This window comes from Pteropus medius, unplaced genomic scaffold, assembly GCF_902729225.1.
Source record: "Pteropus medius unplaced genomic scaffold, Ma_sr-lr_union100, whole genome shotgun sequence".
Taxonomy (NCBI): Eukaryota; Metazoa; Chordata; class Mammalia; order Chiroptera; family Pteropodidae; genus Pteropus; species Pteropus medius.
The window spans coordinates 3271810-3292698 of NW_024348242.1; the positions used below are offsets into that span (position 1 = coordinate 3271810).

General features: G+C 57.0%; 2 protein-coding genes across 2 annotated transcripts in view; one reads left to right on the forward strand and one right to left on the reverse strand.

The window, feature by feature from the left end:
• Nucleotides 1-8638: 8638 nt before the first annotated feature.
• Nucleotides 8639-18949, reverse strand: LOC120616116 (translation initiation factor IF-2-like). The gene is made up of 5 exons (XM_039879487.1): nucleotides 18871-18949; nucleotides 17147-17153; nucleotides 12987-15011; nucleotides 9773-10503; nucleotides 8639-9092 (listed from the first exon to the last, which is right to left on the reverse strand). Exons 1-3 carry the CDS (start codon nucleotides 18947-18949, stop codon nucleotides 14078-14080), a joined length of 1020 nt encoding a protein of 339 aa, XP_039735421.1. The 3' UTR covers nucleotides 8639-9092; nucleotides 9773-10503; nucleotides 12987-14077.
• NCOR2 (nuclear receptor corepressor 2) overlaps nucleotides 14499-20889 on the forward strand; it is a 179833-nt gene continuing 173442 nt past the window's right edge. The window contains 1 exon segment of the mRNA XM_039879488.1: nucleotides 14499-14635. The gene's annotated coding sequence lies outside the window, so the exon portion shown is untranslated.

Below are 20889 nucleotides of genomic sequence, written 5' to 3' on the forward strand. Positions count from 1 at the left end.
GGGTTACTAGGCAGCTCTGAGAAGAACTGGATTCGATGAAACCGATACAGTATAAGCTGCAGTTACAGATCGTTCGGCGAATATATCAAAGTGGCAAACGGCAGGCCAGGTTCGTGAAGAAGGAGGGTGTCCTCACTCCTTAGGGAATGTTAATCAAAATCGCAAGGAGCTACCGCTTCACACCCATTAGGAAGGCTGTTAAAAAAAAACCCAGAAAATGACAAAGTGTCGACGAGAATGTCGGGGCACCGGAGCCCTGTGCGTTGCCGGTGAGAATGTAAAATGGGGCGGCCGCCGTGGAAAAGTCTGGCGGTCGAACAGAGAATTACCCTCTGGCTCAGCAGTTTCAATCCTGGGGGCATGCCCCGAAAGAATTAAAAACGGGGGCTCAAACGGGTACACGGACGTGGACGTCCACAGCAGCACTGCTCACAGCGGCCAAGGGCAGAAGCATCCCGAGTGTCCATCGACGGATGTGGATGAGCAAAACGGGCCAGTCCCAAGAGCGGAATGCATGCTTTTTGACCATTAAAAGGAACGAAGTTCTCGTACCTGCCACAACGTGGCTGAACCTGGGCGATGCTGGGCTAGCGGAAGAAGCCAGTCACACGAGGCCACGCACTGTGTGAGTCCATTTGTAGGGAATGTCCAGAACAGGCAGCCCCACACAGACAGGAAGCAGATTGGTAGGTGCCAGGGGCTGGGGTGGGGGGCGTGGGAGGTGACGGCTTCATGGGTATGAGTTTCCTTTTGCAGTGACGGAAGTGTTCTAGAACTTGAGAGTGGTGATAGCTGTGAATACACTAAGTATTATCGATGGTAAATTTTATGGTATGTATCTTTTTGGCATGCGGACACACAAAAAAATGGCAGGGGGAGGACACGCAGAAGCACCCATGTGTTCATACGTGTATATCCTGGTATAGGCAAAAAATAACCTCCGGAAGGAAAAGCTGACCACCGTGGCTGTCCCTGGGGATGAAAATCAGGGATGACAGTCCAGGAGGAGGAGACCTTCCGGTCCGTTGGGACTTATTTTATCACGTGTCTGTGTTACTTTTTAAAAAGCAATAAGGCGTCCAGGTGAATTTTGCAAGAAGAAAAATGTCCGAAATGCAGGGGGAATAACGAGATGTCAGAGACGGAGGCCCTGCGTGGGGAGATGGGGTCACGCGGCCCGACGGCAGGCGGGACACTGAATGGGTCGTCCCTGCTGACGCTCTGCCCTCACCCCCGAGGACAAACGCTTCTCCAGATCCCACAGCAGGCAGATGTGTTCTGCAGAGAGAACCAGATTCACAGCTGGCCGGGGAGGCAGTAAGAGAAGACCCAGGGAAAACCGCGGGCAGGGAAGTGGAGCCTGGAAACGGAAGAAGACTCAAATGTTCTAAAAGGCGAAATAATATGGATTCTGGAAATCCCAGGCGGGGTAAATCTGACTGCAGGAGTTCTCGGCAGAATTCTGGAGCAGAGCTTTCCACAGATGGCTCGTGGCTGTTGAGAAGAAAAGATGGTAATGATGAGAAGCCCGCACAGGTTTCCCTAAGCGACCTGTGTCGACCAAGGTCAAGTTCCTGTTCTCATGGGGAGACCACCCCGATGGACCAGATGGCCGCTCAGGACCCTGGCCTTCTAAAGGCGCTGTGGAATAGTCCCTTCGTGATCTTTATAGGAAATCGTTATCAGTTGTTCGATTATCTGCCTTGTGTTTTCTGCATCCGCTTTATCCAGCAATATCATTCCTACCCCACGTGCTTTTAGGTAATTTCCCCTGATAGCTGTTCGTCTATTTGTAAGCTACTCAGACTTAGTTTCATATTTACTTTAACCCGTATTGGTCAAGAGTCTTTTGGTCACGAGAGAGAGAAATCCAATTCAAATGGTCTGAAGCAGAAACGTCAGGAGGTCGCCCGTGTCAGGCCCGGCTGGGTCCAAGGGCTTGAATGATGTCACGGGAATCAGTATACGTTTTCTTTTGTATTGATTTCATTCTGAAGTCGGACTTCCTGGAGTGGAGGAAAGGAAGTACCAACACTCGCCTCTTATCACCTTGGCCACCTGCGCAGAGAGGGGACACCTCTTGCCTGAGCTCCAGGTGCCGCACCAGCTCCGATCGGCCCACTGTGTCTCATTCCCATTCCTGAAACGGTCACCGTGACTCTGCCTGGGTGGGGCCACATCCTCTCTACAAGTCACATTAGAGATGATTTCATTGAGCCGTGGGAGAAGAAAGGTTCCCTGGAGGAAAAGTGACGCGCGTTACAAACCAGGTGCCACGCAACAACGTTTCGGTCAACGGCAGACGGTGCATACGATGGCGGAGTCCCATGCAGCCGCGTATGCGATTAGGAGTAGCAGGCTAGAGCAGGCTAAAGTAGTGTGTCGTAGGCTATACCACCTGGGTCTGTGTAAGTGTCCTCGCTCCGACGCGTGCACAGCGACAGAATCGCCTGATGATGCGTTTCTCACAGCGTATCCTCGTCCTCAAGCTGTGCGTGACGGTGTTGGGATACGAAGGAACGGATCCTGGTCAAGTGGAAATACAGCTTGACCGGATTCTGGATATTTAGGCGAACCCCGTGCGTGGCAGGAGCCCTAAACATCATCCCCAGCTTAGGTCACCCAGGTGGACACGTGCGAGGCCCTCTGTCTAGAAGCGAAGGCCATGTGGGAGAGGAAGAGGCAGGGCTGCAGGAAGGCTGGACAGGTAGGACCCAAAGCAGAGAGATGATGTCCAGGAAACACGCAGCGTGAGTTGAGCTACTGTCCCAGACAGAAGCTTTCAGCCTCTTCTCGTCTGCCCTCTCCGCTGGGCTAGCTGCGTGCGCCTCTGGCAGAGGCGGGGCTCGTGGCTCCGTACCCTCTCGATTAAGGCAGGGCAAACATTTAGGTCTGGTATGTCACATAAAGGTCATTCAAGTTCCAGCTGCAGTTACTTGCAGCAAGACCCTCTGACGTGGTGTTGCGAAGAATTAAAGGCTTCATCTGGAATCAGTGAGTGAGATGCTGGGGTGGGTTCGCAATGCCCGCCCCGGAAGTGGACTACGGAGGATGCGAGGCACAGCTTGTGTGTGCTGAGACTGGGCCGGGACTTCTCAAGGCTATTTCAAAAAGAGGGACTGTCAAGGGGCCACCGCAGCAACCGAAGACGGATTTATGTCCGTCAAACGCAAAATGAAATCACCTCTAAGCCAACAGTACTTTTTATGCACCTCCTGTCTTCCTAAGCCTCTTCTCCTGGTCCGCGTTATCAACAACAGGTGTCTGCTCTTCCTGCGACTCCAGCCACCCAAAATAGGCCTGGTAGTGATGACGGCATAAGACAGATTTCCAGACTTCTATCACTCCTGGAAAATGTCACGTGTTCATAAACCAGGGCACTCCTGGTTCAGCCGATATGTTTTTTAAATGCTTCCCTTGCTAGAACTTTTTATTGAGGTATATTATACATACAAGAAAGTCACAGCTTAAAGAATTTCCATAAAACGAGCAAATCGGTGGAACCAACACCCGCTTCAGGAAGCACCGCGTCCCCAGCCCCCTCCCAGGGCTCCCTCACCCAGACTTACCCGCCAAGGGAGATCACCACCTGCTTCTGGCTACACATCAGTTTTGCCCGATTTGGGACTTTCAATCAGTAGAATCTTACCGTTGGTTCTGTTTTGTGTCCAGTGTCATCTGTGTTGTTATGCGTAGATGTGGTGCGGTCTCCCATACTGGAAATACACCACCATTTATTCATTCTAGGCGGATGGGCATTTGGGGGTAGTTTTTATTCTGTGATGAATAGGCTTTGTGTGGACATCCTTGGGCATGTATTTTTATGAACACACGGACACATTTTTAGAGGGTATGTACCTAGAATAGAAATTTCTGGGTCGTAATGTGGAGGCTTATGTTCAGGCATAATGGAGTTTCCCTAAGTGGTTGAACCATTTTCCATCCCCACCTGAGTGTCTGAGAATTTGCCTAGACTTTTGTGTTTTTTTTTGTGTGTGTGTGTGTGTAATTATTTCAAAGGTCAGAAACTTATTTTAAAAAGGAAATTGTGTAACTGTCATAAAAGAAAAATCAGTGTCACTCACCACAAATAAAAGGTTATAGTAACTATCTTAAAAACTAGTAATTATTTAAAAAGTCATCTAAAACCTATTAAAAAGTTCACCTAAAATCACCTCATATGCCATCGGGAGTATGGATGCCATGCTTCTGGAAAGACTGGTACAGGGGATGTTACTGGTTTTTATTCAGCAGGAGGCACCCCGATTTTATTGGGGTCCCCTCACTCTCCACAGCAGTAAGCCTCTGGGGAAGCTCAGCCTACCCCCAGCTTCAGGGAAAGCCCCGATTGGTCTGTGAGTCCGCCAACCCCCTTTGCCTGGGATGGGTCCAGGAATGGGTGTGGCCCGATTTTGGACAATAAAATGTTTAAAACACTGTGTAGGGCGCACTGGCACATCTGCGGGCTGAGCCTCAGGGCCCACCGATCGGGGTTCAGGCCCTGCTTCTCCACCCCTGCTCTGGGTAACCTGGGCCAACTTGCTCCATTTCTCTGAGTCTCGGTTCCTTCACCTGTCAACGTGAAGGTGGCTGATTATGGCAGAGGCGAGAGAGGTCTTGTGTGCCAGACACTCGGTCCAGCTCCTCGCTCTTAGTTCTGGGCAGAGGGCTCCCACGTGTCCTTCCCCTACCAGCTTCCAGAGTGGGATCTTGACATGTCGTCATCTTGAGCAGCTTTCTATTTCCGTTCGGGGAGAAACCAGGAAAGACTCCTGCAGTCAAGGCAATGGAATGAGAGCTGAGTCCTGGGCCCTGCCCTGGGGAGCGGACTGAAGGCAAGACCATAGTAGCTGAGACCTGCTGAGTGCTGGGCGTTCCGTGCGTGGCTCATTCTATTCACAACTCTGTGAATTAGATCCCATGAGGATGCCCATTCTACGGAAGAGAAAATCGAGGTCCAGAGAGTTACTCAGAGGATTTGAATCCAGGCCATCTGATGCCCAAGCAATGATCTCCTTTCTTGCTGTGGGAACTCTGATTTTATTTAGGGTCCCATGCCTCTGCATGTGACTCAGGAAAGCGTGACCCATCCTCAGCCCTGGGGAGAAATCTGGATTGGTCTCAGGCAATTGATCGATCTCATTTCCTCTGCCAGAGGTTGATTAAGCCTTGGGCAGGGGACACGGTTGTAGCCAATCAGACATGAGCAAAGGGCTACAGAGGATTTGGGGGAAAGGTTTTTTGTTCTTCACACACTGGGTGTTGTGTCTGGATATATTAGCTGAAGCAATGGCAGCCTTTTTGTGGTCATGAGGGAATTTAGGATGAAAACAGAGCCGAGAATAGGGAACTAGAAAAATGGAAAGAGCCTGGGGGTCTATGACAATGGCAGTTAATTCACCATACTCAAAACCACCCCTCTTCCTGACTTTTTGCTATGCGACATAATAAAAGGTCTTATTGTTTAAGCTGATTTGACCTGGGGTTTCAGTTGCTCGAATGGTAGTGGATATGACTGAATGATTGTCAGCTTTGGCAGAAAGGGATGCTCACCTCTCCTGGTCGCTGCTGCCTGGCACATAACACCTGCTCGATTAAGATCTGTTAAATGAATCGATGGAGCGGAGGGGCTGGGGGATCCACATGCGGGTTCGAATACGAGGCGTAGCAAAAGTCGGCCCCAACGCTGTGCGGAAGGCTTCGAATCAGCGTCTCATTTAATTTTCAGGCCCGCCCCATGAGGAAGGGGCTCGTGTGATACTCATTTCACAAGGGGGAAACCGAGGCAGGGAAAGGTGAAGAAAGCTAAGGGATGGGATGAGCGGAGGCCTGGCCCACCGCTCGGGATACCCGAGGCCCTTGAGAACAGGACGGCCTTGCGCCCCCAGGGTGTGCTTTCCATAAATAGTTTCAAAGGAATCGCGGGGAGCACAGATCGACTTTTTCCCTCCATGCTGTTGCCAGAGCAAACTGTTCACAGGTAGAGACAGGCTCCCTTCGCCGGGCCCAGACGTGTCCCCACACCCAGCCCCGCGGGGCTCCCCTCCGTGCCAGGATGCCGGGGGCACGGGTCGCCGACTTCCTGCCTTTTGAACCTCTCCGGCTTCCGTTTCGTCCTGACCCATCATTTCTCGCCACAAGGCCCCCCACTTTGTGCTGCCCAAAGGGATGACTGCTCTGAAGCCTGACCTGTCCTGACCACGGTCCTGGGGAGACCCTTCACGGCCTCCCCGAGACTTCTTCACAGGGGAAGTCAGGGGTCCCGCTGCAGTGTGCTGGGGCACTCCTGCTTGCCAGGCCCACCCGCCCGCCCCAGGACCTTCGCACATGCTGTGCGCCCAGCCGGAAATGCCTTTGCCGTCAATCTCCTCACGGCTGGCTCTCTCTTCCCTCAAGCCTATGCCCCATGGTCACCTCCCCGAAAGGGGCCGTCCCCGACTACCCTCTGCCACCCTCTACTTTACGCTTCTTCCTTCAACACTAGCTGAAGTTACAACGTGCCGTCACGTTTGGATTTGTTTCTTTGACGCCTGTCACTAGACATGGTCCCTATGAGATCAGGGAGTTGGTCTCAGGTCTCCTGGTCATAAGTCCTAGGATTAAGGAGGATGGGGAGCTCTGGAGAGGGGCTTGTTTTAGAAAACGCGGGCAGATAACATTTTGTTAAAGACACGCGGGAGGTCGGCCATCTGCGGAAAAGCCTTCTAAGCAGAGGGGACAGTCAGTGCGAAGGCCCCGAGGCATCGCGGGTGTGTTGGAGGCGGCCACCACGAGGAGCAGAGTCGGGGTGGGGACAGTGTGGGTACGAGGTCCGGAGAATCAGGTCCACCTCCCCCCGCACCGCGTTCTTGCCCTGCCCGCTGCAGTCCCTCCGGCTTTCCTTGGGATGGCAAGTTCTCACCACGATGACTCATACCAGCCAAATTCTGACGCACGCAGCCCACGGCGGGGCCGTGAGCCATAGTTTTGGGTACGGGGACGTCAACCCCATACCTGCTGTGGCTGTCTATTCCATCTCCGGAATCAGTGCCTCTTCTGAGCAGCGGACATTACAGTCCAAACAGTGACCCCCCCGGATCTCGCGGGATGGTGTGGGGAGGGCTCCAGAGCCAGGTGGAGCTGGGCTTAATGCGAATCCCCTCCCAGGTGGCGGCTTAGGCTGGCCGTTTACCTCTCTGAGCCTTAGTTTCCGCAGCTGTCAAGTGGGGGTGGTGGTAGTGCTGATCTTATCAGGCATGGGAGCCTCGGTGAGGTAAATAGTTCAGGCTTGTAAAAAGCACTTACTGTGGGCAGAGCATTGCCTGCTTTACACTCATTAACTCGCTTTTTGCAGTAATCCTATGGGGGAGGGTCTGTTCTCCATTTTACAGGTGAGGAAACAGGCTCAGAGGAGTTGAGTAACTTGCCCAAGGTCACACAGCCTGTAGTCCGGCCCCAAGGTGTGTGCGCCTAACCATCATGCTGCAGCCTGTCTAGATCGGTCACCCCTGTGAAGTGCTCAGCTGGCCCAGGGCCCATTATAGAAAGAGCTTTTGAAAAATACTCCTTACGATCTTGAAGTGCTCTTTGGGATTTTCAAGGGTGTTTGGCTGTCTTAGCTCACTGAATTCCTGCAACCACCCCGTGAAGTTGGCTGGGCAGGGAGTCCAGCCCATTTTACAGAAGGGGAAAACCGATGCCCAGCCTCACACTCCAGCCACGCTGGTCTTCTGTCCAGCCTTTGAACACGCCGAGTCACTTCCTGCGGTACGGTCTTTGCATCTGCTGTTCCCTCCACCTGAATGCTGTTCCCTCACCTTCCGGCTGCCTCCTCCTGAACCTCTGCTGCCATCCTAAATGGCACCCGCTTAGGGAGACCTCCCTCCCTGGTCATCCAGTCTCCTTTCTGCCCTCCAGCTCTCTCTGTCCCTCAGCTGCTTCCTGGGTGGTGATCACCGCCATTCCTAACCACGCTCTCTTTTTCTTTGCTTCTTTCGTTTGTGACACCCTAAATCTTGCATGGAAGGGAGTGGGCTCCGGGGGTTGAAGGGACTCCGTGCAGGGTGCTCCGTGGCCGATGCCTCTGCAGCAGAGCGTCCAGGCACGACACTCAGAGACACACTGCAGGACTGGCCACCCCGCCCTGGGCAGGCAGCCAGTTCCAGAAGCTGTCCCACCCAGCCCCACGGCTGGCCCCTCTCTCCACCCTGTGGACTCGCTCAGGAATCTGGTACTACGCATGGGCGCTGGAACCGAAATCCGTACAGAACCCTTGCTGCAAGGGAGTCGGGAAAGCACACTGGTTGGCTTCTGCCGTGGGGCAGGGGGCAAGCCAGGAGACGGGGGAGGGGACCATGGCATAGCCTGCCAGAGAGCTGGCTCCATGTGAGTGCCATGCTCTGCTGGGCCCCGGGGCCAGCTTAATAAATACGTGTTTGTGGAGTGCCTGAAAGGTGTCAGAGCTGGGAACTGAACCCAGATCTGACTCAAAGCTGTGCATTCTTTCCATTTTAACTTGCTTCTCGCTTGCTGGACAGGCCCTACCCCTGGGTTTTAGAGCCCCGTGCACTTCGCACATGCAGTGCTGGGCTTTCCGTGGTTCCCGACGGGCCCGGGAGGCTGGAGGCCCCTTCTGAGCCAGGGGAACTAGCCGTATCGATGTTTTCAAAGTGAGAATTATTATTGGCTCTGTTGGGCAGAAGCTCGAAGGGACCGAGGAGGGACAGACACACGCTTAACTCCAAGACTGTAGGTGTCGCTGGCCATGGACAGGCCCAAGGGTTCTGATCTCGCCCGGACCAGGGGCCTGAGCTCTGGGCCCGTGTGCAGGGCGGTTCGGGCCAGGTGCCCTGAGAACCAGGTGCCGTAGCCGCCGCAGTGTGGCTTCTCCCAGCATCGTAGTCTGCACAGGCCACCGCCCTGGGAGAGCTGGGCTTCCGCTGGCTCCCCAGGCCCCACGGGGAGGTCAGGCCACCCAGGGGCTAATTCCTGACATTCTCTGGGAGGCTGAGAAACAGCAAATGTGGTGCAAAGATGCCAGAAAGGAAGCCTCCTTGGATCGCAAGAAAAAATCCAGAAGCGCACGCAGGGATGTCCAAAACCAGATGTCCAAGCTTGAAAAAAAAAAAAGAAAAGAGAAAAGAGAAGGAAAGAAAGAAACAACTTTCATTATGTGTCTTTCAGCAGTTCCGGTGGGATGTGGTCAACACAAGTTGCCCCCGCTTCGACCCGGCCCCCATGTACCCCCCGCATCCCGACACGACCCCCTGGTATCGGCGTGTCATGGCCCCTTACCTCCCCAAGCTCCCCCCACGCCCCCACCTCATGCCGGCTCCGTCCATTCTAACCGTTCCGGCCTCTTTCTTTTCCCTGGATGCACAGGTGCGGGCCCACCCTGGGGCTTCGGCACTGGCCGTGCCCCTGCCCATGCCCAGTTCCGTGGGGTCCCCTCCCTCACCTCCATGTCGTCGGTGCTCAGATGCCACCTTCTCAGCAAGGCCTTCCCTCGCCTCCCCACCCCTTACACGCTGTCTCCCCTTCCTGATTTAATTTTTCTCAGAGCAGTGACCAACTAAGACAGTATGTACTACATTTATTTGGTTTCCCTCTGCCTTCCAGGAGAGCAGAGACGCGGCCTGTCCCGGTCACCGCTGAATCCCCGGCACCTAGCGTGGTGCCTCGCACACAGCAGGCGCTCCCGAATTAATGAAAGCGCTTCCGGAAGCATCCATGCGTAGGAAAGCTCGTTTCTGCGCATTTACTCCCCCTCCCTTTTTTTTTGCACAAAACGTACCACACCACGCAGACGGCTCTGCACCTGCTCCTTCCTGCCGAACAATGTAACTTGGAGCTCTGCCCCCATCGGAACGCACAGCCCGTTCTCGGCCGCTCCACAGCTGCCACTGCTGCCCTGGAGGACAGCCCAGGAGCGGCGCGGACACTCCACTGGCCGCCGTCCGCACTGGGTGTCTCCCCGTCACTGTTCACCTCTCTGTTCCCATCTCGCCAGAGCCTGAGAGCGAAGACTTGAGCAGAAGCCCACGGGCGGGCGGGAGAACACCCCAGAGGTGCAGCCGTGGGAGAAAGTGAGTTGTTTATCTTCAGAGATAATCAAGCCTATCCGACAGGGCTCTGATCTTGGTCCCTGCTTCCTTCTTTCTGAAGTGCACACAGTGTCATAAATAAAGGCGCCGACATCAGAGGAAGCCGGGGTGACAGTGCAGTTTCTTGGGGCAGGGGCGAGGGTGGCTGGGGGGCTCTGAGAGACACCCGGAAGGGGTCTCCGGACTCCCAGGCAGGGAGAGACAGAGAGGCAGGGAGCTCTGTCCCCTCCCTCATCCCGTGTCCTGAAATTCACCTTCTCTTTGGACGCCAGGGTATGTCTTCGAAGGGCTTTTCGCACACAGGTGTTAACATGACTTCACATTTTGAGTGTCAGCTCCCCACGGGGTGCCCGTTCCCGAGGGCGGGGCTGTTCTCCTGCTCTGCCCAGTTCCACAGAGCCTGGCACGCAGTAGGCACGTCCTGTAAACGACGGAATGAAGCTGAGTGCATGCGTTAAAAGCAGGCTTTTCTTCCTCCTGCCTGCACTTTTGAAAGTGGGCCCCCTTGTCTGCTAAGGACGTTCCTACTTCCCGTCCCCGCCCGTCCCCCTCTGTTTCGGGCGGGGTGACATGGGGTGGAAAACTGGCCTGGGGAGCTTCTGCTTTGCAGGGGTCACAAACAGCACATCCCCCGCTGGCTGCGGCCCACCCAGGCATTCTGTATTTGGCTTGGCCACACTCGTGTTATAAACAGGATGACTGAGAAAAGCCTGGGGACAGGCTGGGGGTGGGGGGGGTGATGCAGGCCCCACCCATCTCTCTTACTCAGCTTGGGCCCTGAAGCCTTCTGAGTCTGCAGCCCCGTCTTAAAGCAAGTCAAAATTATGAAAAATATACGTAAGTCTCCTGTGCGTACAGTTCTGCCATGCACGCAAGACTTTCCCCGGGATGTCCTCGACTTGTGACCGACAGATCACGCCCTGAGGGTGAGGGATTTACTTTGCTTGTGCCCTGTCGACCAGTCGGGGGCTTTCAGGGAACCTGGCATCAAGGAGGCTCAAGGCACCATGCCTGGAGAATGACCTTCTGGATGCCTGACGTCTCGAGGCCCGCCCAGGCGGCCTATTTTGGGGGCGGGGCCTATTTTGGGGGCGGGCCCTCTGGAGTGGCTGGAATTCTGACTCAGTCAGCCTGAATGAGCATCTCCTGGTGTCAGGCCCTGGCTGTGCCTTGGGAGTTAGCTACCTATCTAGAGTTTGAGACCCATGGAGGGAGGAAAAGGCTGGGCTCTGAAATATGCCAGAGGAGTGAGTGCTGGAGAACGGGGTGCAGGGCCAGTGTCCCCACTGGCTTCTGGATTCTCCAGGGCCAGGCCTGACGCCCGCCAGCCTCTTTCTCACCCATGTTACGTGCATTCATTTATTCATTTGTTCGTTCACTCTCAACACATTTTAACTGAGCGCCTACCATGTGCTGGAGATACAGCAGTGAGTTGGACGAGGTCTCTGCTGTCATGGAGCTTTTATCACCAGAATCGGTGATAAAAGACAATATATAAGTGACACGCCCAAGATAAATTTTAGGTGGTTGAAAAATGGTGAAGAAAACAGATAGGGTGATGGCCAGCCAGTGTCTTCGGGGTTTTAGCCAGAGGGTCAGGGAAGGCCTTTCTAAGGTGGTGACAGAGGGCCAGGGCCTGAAGTCGGAAGATCACCATCTGAGGCGGCGGGAACAGCAGGTACAAAGGTCCTGAGGCAGCGATGAGTTCAAGAGCTTGCCATGTATTTAGGAGGAAAGAGCTGAATGTCTGGAAGGGGGGACTGTCTCAGGGCAGATTTGGCTCCAGTGAGGCCAGAGCACCCTGGATGCATGTGACATCCCTCAGCCAGTTCCAGTCTGGTCGGGGCCACTTACTACGTACATGCTGCCCAACGTCCTTGGGTGACTTCCCGATCAGTCTTAGTCCCCTCACCTATGAAACGGGTGTGTCAGAAGCTTTTCCCTCACGAAAGCTTGAAGAGCTGTTCGGGAAGCTCTTAGCTGACCGCACCCCTGGGGCTCAGGGCCTCTGCCGCGTGGGCAGTGTTCCTTGGCAATTTTCCAAAGCTGCTGTTCCCATTTCTGGGGCTGCTGCACAGAGCCCAGGAGCAAATAGTGCACACAGTAAGTAGCATTTGGGGGGGTGCCAATCTGGGGGTGAGGGTTGGGGCAGGCAGGGGCTCATCCTTCAGAGACAGGGCTCGGAGCACCCATCTGGACTTGCTAGCTGAGTAAGTCTAGCAATTTAGCTTCTTAATCTGCTCAGGTCTGTTTCCCTATCTGTATTGTGGGATCAGTCCCAGCCCCCTAAATGTCTGAAGGTTTCTGGGGGGAGAATTCGTGAGCTCCTGACAATGTGCACTTGTGTGTCGTGTGCACCCTGCAGCCCACGAGGACAAGATTAATAATCGAAGAGACAGGAGCAGGAAAGAAAGAGGGCGAACTGTCTACAGAAAAAAGCCTTTTTCTGTCTTCAGCGTTTCCATCTGTAGTGTGGTCCGTCCGGACGTGACCCCTGGGACTTTACGAAGCTGACGGCGGCCCCCGCCCCTCCCCGGCCTTCCTGACCCCCTTCTGTGCCCACGGCCTCAGCCAAAGCCCTAAGGCAACCCTTGGGCGACAGGGGCAGGTAGAAGGAATGCTTGAAGATACCCCACACCCTCCTCAGGTTCGGAATCCCGGAGCTGAATCTCATTGAGATGCAAATCCCAAGAGTAATCTCAGGTGACTCTACGTGGGGGGTGGTGAGGAAGCTGCCTGGTGGGGGTGGGCTGAGGAGGGCTCCCCTCTTCCTGCCCTCCCCCAGGCCTCCCACCTCCGGCTGGGCTTGACCTTCCTTCTGCAGGTCTGGCTGTTTGCTTGTGGATTCCCATGATCTGCTTGGGCAGCTGGTGGGGACAGAACGGGGAGGGTGGGGACACTGACCTGTTCCAAGCTGCAAACTGCTCCTAGCTCCACACACACTTCTCTTTATCAGATCTTGTCAGCCCCGGGTGCTCTGCCCTCCCCAAGAACACTAGCAGCCTGAGGGCGTGGTGAGGGACGGATTGCCACAGGGGAGGCAGGTAACCCTTGCCTGCTGGCAGGAGGTGGGAGCACGGCCAGGACCCTGGAAACCACGTGGCCGCCTCCCCGCCGCAGCCATTCCGCACTCCCCGGGGGGTTCTCAGATGTTGGCAGATGGCAGAACTGAATCTGCTGAGATGCGCTCCAAAAAAGGAAAGTTGAACTAAAAAAAAAAAAATTCAAACTCTCCAACATCTCAGAGGAAGGCATCGGAGGAGGGAGGATCCGGGCCTGGGGGTCCCAGTGCCCTCTGCCCTTTAAAAAGATCTGCCCTGGTTTGGGAGGGCCACCTCAGAGGGGGCAAATGAGGACACGCAGTTGTCAGGGCAGCCAGTGGGGCTCCTGAGGGAGCTGAGTGCCAGCGCGCGCGTGGGCGAGCGTCCACACGGTGCTTGCGGTGCAGCCTGGGCTCCTGGACTGCGCTCCGAGCTGCCCGCGTCTGTGCACTGCGTCCCTGAATGTCCCCAAATGGCGGTTCACTCGACACATTCTGACGTCCCCAGTGTGTTAGGGCAGGGAACAAATAGCCACAAATCCCCTCCCCGCCCCATGAAACGGACACTGTAGTGGGTAGAACCGCCCGTGTGTGAGCTCGTGTGCGTGCCCGGCGGTTATCTGTGGATGAGCTAACACTGGAGCCTGGGGCCGCGCTGCGCTCCTGCGGGGCAGCTGCGAGTTCCCCGCGTGCACTTGGGCTGCATCTTCCGTCCGCTGGTGAGAGTCCAGCATCCTACTGTGTGCTACAGCCCTCGAGTGAGCGCCACCGCGCGTGTCCCTGCGCATGTGTGTGTCCCTAAAAGGCCCTTTGCATGGCCCTCTCTGCGCGACCCCTCCCCATCCACCGGCCACTCACGAGTTATAATTTAATAGCTGAACCGCAATTCCAGGGAAGTATCAGTGGCTGGGGAGGTGGGGCAGGATGGGGAGGTGCCTTCCCCCTCCTTACTCCTTCAGGGAGCGGCTGAAAAGAAACTCGGCGTCGCGCCCAAGGGTGTGTGTGTCTGTGTGGCAACGCGCGCGCGCGCGACTGGGTGCGCGCAGGACCCGCGGAGGCGACGCGGGCCCTTTAAGGCGCCCGAGGGGGCCGGGCCGGCGCGTCGGTGCGGGCGGGGAGCCGGGAGCGGGGAGGACGAGCCACCGCCTCCCGGGCTCCCGCTCCGCCCCCTCCTCCCCCTCCCGCCGCCGCCGCCGCCGCCACCGCCGCCGCCGCCGCCGCCGCCGCCGCCGGGGAGCGGAGCCGCGGGCAGGCCGGGCCGCACCGGAGTCCCGCGTCTGCCCGCGCCCCGCCCGAGCCGTGCGCCCGCGCCCTGCGCCCCGCGATGTGCGCCAAGTTGCGGGCCGGGGACCCGGGGCCGGCGCCCTAGGAGGCGGCGGCGGGAGGATTGCGCCCCGGCTGGAGGCCGGGCCTGCTGCGCGCCCCCAGCCCGAGCCGCACCGCCACTTGCCTGAGCGCCCGGGCGGCCCGAGCGCACCCCGAGCCCAGGCGCCGCCGCCGCCACCTCCGCGAGGTGAGTCGGGGTCGGGGGTCTCCGCGGAAGGCTGGAGGGAGGCGCGGGGCGCGCTTCCGGGGGATCCGTGGAAGAGCGGGTGGCGCACGCGGCGGAGTTGGCGGGGCCCCTGCACTCCCGAGTTGGCGCTCTTGGGGGGTGGCCTACTGGGGAGCGAGGCGCCCCACCGACGCTGCGGCCCGCATGCGTGGGGGCGCCAGGGAACTTAGGGGAACTCCAGCTCCCCAGCGAGGCGGCGGGAAGGAGGGAAGTGGCGTGGGGGGCGTCCTGGAAGTACGGAAGGCAGCCCCCCACCGTGTGCCCCAGCCCTGGGGCATGGCCGCCATGCGCCTCTCTCCTTCCGTAGCAGCCCCAGGCTAGGGGAGAGACAGTGCGCCTTATTTTTCAGCGGGCAGAGCAGGTTTGGGGAGCTCCTGGAGATGGCACCCCCGCTCCCCGGCCTGGCTGCTGTGGAAGGGTACATGGCGCGGGGGGGGGGTTCCTGCCAGCTTGTGTGGGGGGGACGCTGGCCGCGAGCGCTCCCGGGCACGGGCCGAGAGAACGCGGGGCGGGGGTACCCCGGGGAGAGGCGCCTCTTGTTCCCCCCTCCCCCGCTGCCGGTGTTCCTGGTGTCTGGGCCTGCCTCCCGCGCCCGGTGACGCCTCATTGGGCCGCCTCCTGGTCCCTCCCCCGGGCTGTGCGGATAGTTGGGATGCCACTAGTTTGGGAAGTTGGGATTCAGAGCTGATCCCACTTGGGCTGGACCCGGGGGCCCTAGGCCTTAGTTATGGGGGGAACATCCCCAGAGACCTGCTGGGAGTGCAGGGGGCCCGTGGGGAGCGCCTTCTCCAACCCGGACGCTTGCGGGAAAAAGCTCGAGGGAGGGAGAGGGCAAGGCGGGCCGGCGGGAGAGACACGCTGTACCTGTGAGCCGCTGTCGCCAGGGCCCAATTAGCGTGGGGCGCCCGGCGTTATTTTTACATTGTAGGTTTATTTTCCGGGGAAGCGAGTGTCCTCCCGCCGCCTGTCGCGCGCTCCGGCTCTCTGAGGGTCTGTCGCCGGCAGCGGAGGCGGATCTCTTCTGTCGGCTCAGCCTCCTCCCTTCCTCCCCCTCCTCCTCCCCCCTCCCCTGTTGGTGAGAACTGGTTTTATTATGATTATTTTTTTTTCCCCTTTTGCAGATTTGGAGGAAGGATGTGTGAGGGAGGGAGGGAGGGGGGACGGGGAGAGGATCCCAGTGGGCTGGACGGGGGGAGTTCTGGGCACGTTGGCTTGTGTTGTCTGTGGCCTTGACTTTGCCCTTTTTAAACCAGATCTAGGTCTCGCGGCTTTGATCTAAGGGGCTCCCGGGGCAGGGCGCGAGCTGGGAGGGCGTCCCCGGGCCCTGTTGTGTACGTCGTCGTGGGTGGCCTTTTTTTTTTTTTTGATTGGGGGTTGGGGGGAGAGAGATGTGAGCTGAGATAGCTGGCCATTCATAGCCGGCCCTGCAACCCCACTTCCTGGGTTCGAGTTTTACTTTCGCCACTTTACCGACCTCGTGACCCCGGACAAACCCTTAACCTCTCAGTGCCTCTGGTGTCTCATCTGCGAAGCGGGGTAGTAATGGTACCGAGTTTAGGGGTTGTCGTGAGAACTGAGGGAAATAACACATGGAAAGGTGTCTGTAGATGTGTCCCTGACCAGTTGTCGTTATTCCTGGGTTCTCGAACTTGGCCTTGAATCCAGTGGCCTGGAGATCGCGTGAGACTTCGCCTGGGGCGTGGGGGCTTTGGAGAGGGGAGGGGGCCTTCTTTCCGGCCCCGCGGCTCTTCCCCTTGAGAATGGAGAAGGGCGTGGGATGCCTTCTGCCCATTGAACGGATGCACGGAGCGAGTCCGCGGAGCGAGCGCGCAGGGGCCTGGAGCTGGCGCTGCGCAGCGAGGCGGCGGCGAGGGCGTCCGGGGCGCTGTCTGGCTTCCCCGCGCCGGCTGCCATGTCCCTGCTTGGAAATTTACCGCCACCGCCGCCGGTTGCCCCGGGAGTCTGCGGTACCCAGACGTGGGGGCGGGAGCGAGCGGCCCCCAGACCTGGCCTCTTCCCACTGAGCTATTTACGCTTGCTGGGGGATCGATACTATTGATGAATCCATGTAAATGGTAATGTGGCTGTCAGGCCCTGGTGAGGGATGGAGACCCCTCGTGGGTCTGCGCGCACCCCCCTCCCTCCTCCGGCCAGGGTTTGGCTACGTGGGAAGGATTTATTTGGCATAATCTGCTCTTTTCCTCCAATTAATAACACTCATACGAGCCGCCTGAAGATTTCTCAGGCTCTGCAAATGCTGGAAAGCCCCACGTTGGGGCTGGTTGTTTTCCCGGCGGAGGGGGTGCGGGTTGGCGGCCGGCGCTCACCCGCTGGCTGGCGCGTGGGAAAGCCGCCCCAGGAGTCCCGGCCCCCAGCGGCTCGCCATTCAGCCTGGATGTGGAGGCTGGCCCGGTCCCCCAGACCCCCACTGCGAGGTGGGGCTGCGCCTGGTTGTTTGTTCCCGCCCCCCACCTGAGGCCTGTGGGTGGAGAAGTTGGTGGTTCACTCAGAATTTTTTTTGGGGGGGGGGTCCGCACCTACGCCTAACACAGCTTGAGGGGGCTCTTGTCTGTGAGAAGCAGGAGAGCCGGGCTGTCACCCTCCCTCCCCCCAGCAGCTCTCCAAGGCAAAAATCCCCACCTTCAGTGCTACCTGGCAGTAGTAGGGTTGAGCCTGTGGCCAATAGTGGTCCGATGTGTGCGTGTGTTGTATGTGTGTGTGCGTGTGTGTGTGCGTGTGTGCGTGCGTGCGTGCGCGCGTGTGTGTGTGTGACCCTACCCATCCCTTCTTCTCTATTTCCTCTTCATCCTCAAAGCTCACAGCAGCCTCCCCAGGTGATACCTCTGAGACTGGGCTCCTTGCAAGGGAAACAACTGAGCTCGCAGGAGCTGGTAATTCCTGCTCCAGGCACCCAGGGGAGGGGACCAGGAGGGGACCTGAGCCTGGGCTGCTGCCTCGGGAAGACCAGGCCATTGGCGTTATCTTAAAAGGCCTTGTCCCGTAAGTGGGAATGGGGGTTCCCAGGGAAGCAGTGCTCAGAAAAGGTCATCTGATGTCCTTTGAGGGTCCTGGTGCTGAGGAAGAGACTTTACAAGCAACCTTAACTTTTGGTCTAGGAGCTGGAAAATACTGTGCGTGTGTATCTAATGCAGTAATAATTACAGCCAACGCACACGCAAAAAGCACTCACTACGTGCCAGGTTCAGCAGCCAACAGGCATCCACTTGTTTACTCTCCGTTAGCACCCTGTGAGGTCAGTGCTATGATATGACCCCATTTTACAGATGGTGAAATGGAGGCACAGAGAGGTTAAGTGACTTGCCCAAGATCACACAGTTTGGATGTGGTGAGACCTGGGGTTATTCAAGGTCATCTCAGTGCAGCAAGAATTTACTGCAGACCTGCTCTGTGCAGCCGAGAGGATAGAATCAAGAAATTATGTTTCTTATTTGAACACCTAAAGATATTTGCCCCTGGGGCGGGATACAGAGAACTTGTTCTCTCCGGTATTTGAGGAGGGAGACAGCGCCAGAGGCAGGCCTGGCATTTCTTTGAAGTCTCATTTTATCTTAAACATTCATGCAAATTTGGCATTCCTTTTGGCGACAGGGCTGTGTTTATCTGGAAATGAAAACACGGCTTTGAATTATTTAGCATGGCGGAAAGCTGGGCTGCAGAAACCTGCACCAGGTGAGCGCCACGCTGGCCTGCAGCCCTGGGGGACTTTGTAGCTGGAACCTTGACAGGTCCTGGGAGGACACTGCCTTTCCCATTTTCCACATGAGGGCACAACACAGGTCAGGGGGGCCAGGCTAGCCCAAAGTCTCACTGTGGTGTGACTTTTGCTTAAGATGATTGAAATCATCCTGTCATCTCTATTTAACGGCACGACCTACTCCTACCTACTGCTACGGACCTGGAGGAAGGGTCTTTTGGTTTGCAGACCAGTAAAGCATCATCCCAAACACACGAGAGAGTGCAGGCCGGCGGTGTTTAGTTAGCAGTCTGCACGATGGCAGCCGGCCGAGCCTTGTAATTTCCCAGTTTAGCCACGGGCAAGTGGCAAGCCTACGGGCCATCCCTGCTTCCCTCAGAATCTGGGTGTCCTGGTCTATAAAATGGTCGCATCGCCATCGCCTGCGGGGTAGTGGAGAGGATCAAGGGGCAGAAAGCGTGAGCGTTGGCAAGTTACTTACCTTCCCTGAGCCTCTCTAAGATGCGGCTGCCGACGATGATGGCGATGCCTCTGACTTGGTTGGCAGGATCCAGTGTCATGACGTATGTCACAGGAGCTGCTGCTCTTTTGGCTCAGCCCTCTGGAGAGCGATGGCTTGCCTATAGAATTTGCCCAACCCAGATCCTCACGCACGGGCTGGTGGGACACGACCCCTTCCTCCATCTCAGGGGCTGCCGGGAAGGATGCTGTAAGGGAACCGTCTCTTCGCCTGAGCCTCAGGCCTGGGCTTATTGCGCATTCGCCTCCCGTCCAGCTGGGCGGCGCTTCACAGATGTGCTCAGCTCCCTTCTCTGAAGGCTGAGGTTGTCCGTCTGTGCAGGACCCGGGAGGGCTGGGGCCGGGCTGCCTGGAGGGTAGGGCGCAGAGCTGGTGGGGAGGACAGAGGGGACCTCCTGGGGGACGGTTCTAGAGAGGGCTCCTTCGAAGTCAGGCTCGGGTTCAAATCCTGCCTCCGTCGGCTCATAAGTCGAGTGACGTCTCTGACCTTCGGGCCTCAGTTTCCTCATCCTTAAGGCGGGGAAAGAGGGCCGTTGGGAGCCGTGCCGTCCAGTTGCTTTCTCTTGATGGTGGGAAATGTTCTAGATCTTTTCTGTCCCCTGCCGTAGCCACCAGGCCATGTGGCCGTTGAGCACTGGGAATGGGGCTGGCGTGACCGCACTGGTAATTGTTTCGTTTTAATTAACTTGAATTTGAACGGACACATGTGGCCATGGCTCGTGGCTGCCCGATCAGATGGCGCAGGGGTGGATGATGGACAGATTGCGCGTGGGAGTGGGTCCGGCTCGCAGCATCTGCCTCTCCTCTGCCTGGTGTCAGCGTAGTGCGGTCACTTTGGCAGACCCCGCCTCACCGCGGACCTGTGTCCCAGACAAAGCCCAGGGCTCCCCAGTGCTGGACCAGGCTCCTCCGCCCTTTTCGACCCCGCTTTGCTGACATCTCCAGTCTCTCCACCCTGTCCCGTCCCATCGGCCTCTGGAGCAGCTCCGTCCAGGAGACCGTCGTGCTGCGGAATATTCTAGATCCGCCCCGTCCAACACCACCTCCATAGCCCCACGTGGCATCAAGCACTTGACGTGAGGCTAGTGCAGCCGAGGAATGGAATTTTAATTTTTACTTAATTTTAATAAATTTAAATAGCCCAGGTGGCTAGTGGCCACCATCCCTATAGGGCAGTGTGGCTTCAGTGTCTCACCTGCTCTGCTGACTCAAGGCCAAAAGCCAGTTTTCAGGTGCCGGCCTTCTGGGAAGCCTTTGCTCAGTGTCTGTACTTCCTTCCCTGAGCGTCACCTCTCAAGCACAGGAGGCTTAGAGAGACTATTGTCCCACCCCCTTGTGTGTCTGGGGAAATCTGTGGCCCTCCAGCTTCTGTCTCCTGGGGCAGGCGCACACGGCTGCAGTGTCCCCATTGAGATGCTCTGGCCATATGCCCACCTTAGAGGAACTTGGACGTGTGCGTTCCCTTTAAAAACGAGTGCCTAAATAGTGCCACACCACACGCCCTAAATTGTAAGACATCTTGGAGTTCATTCTGGAACAGAGCAAGGGGGTCCGCAAACTGCGACCAGATCCAGCCCACTCCTGATTTCATGCAGTATATGGGCAATGGCTTTTACATTTTTTTATGGTTGGAAAACATGAAAAGAAGAGAATTTTGTGACATGTGAAATTATACGAGATTCAAATTTCAGCGCTGGCGAATTAAGCTCTGTTGGGACGGAGCCCTGCCCATTCCTTCCAGGACCCTCTGCGTGACTGAGGAGCCGTGACAGAAAGGGCAGTTCTGGCGCCGACGGAGGGCTGTCTCGTTCTTTTCGACTCAGCGTGACCTCCCAGGGTTTCCACTGTGGAGGGAATGGGGGCCGAGAGAGGAGTGTGAGTTTGAGGGTCACACTGTGAGGGCCCCTCCTTCTGGCCCGGCTCACGGCTCTTGCCGAGTTGCGCGATGCTCATGGTTGGTTATCATTTGCTGTTGTAGATT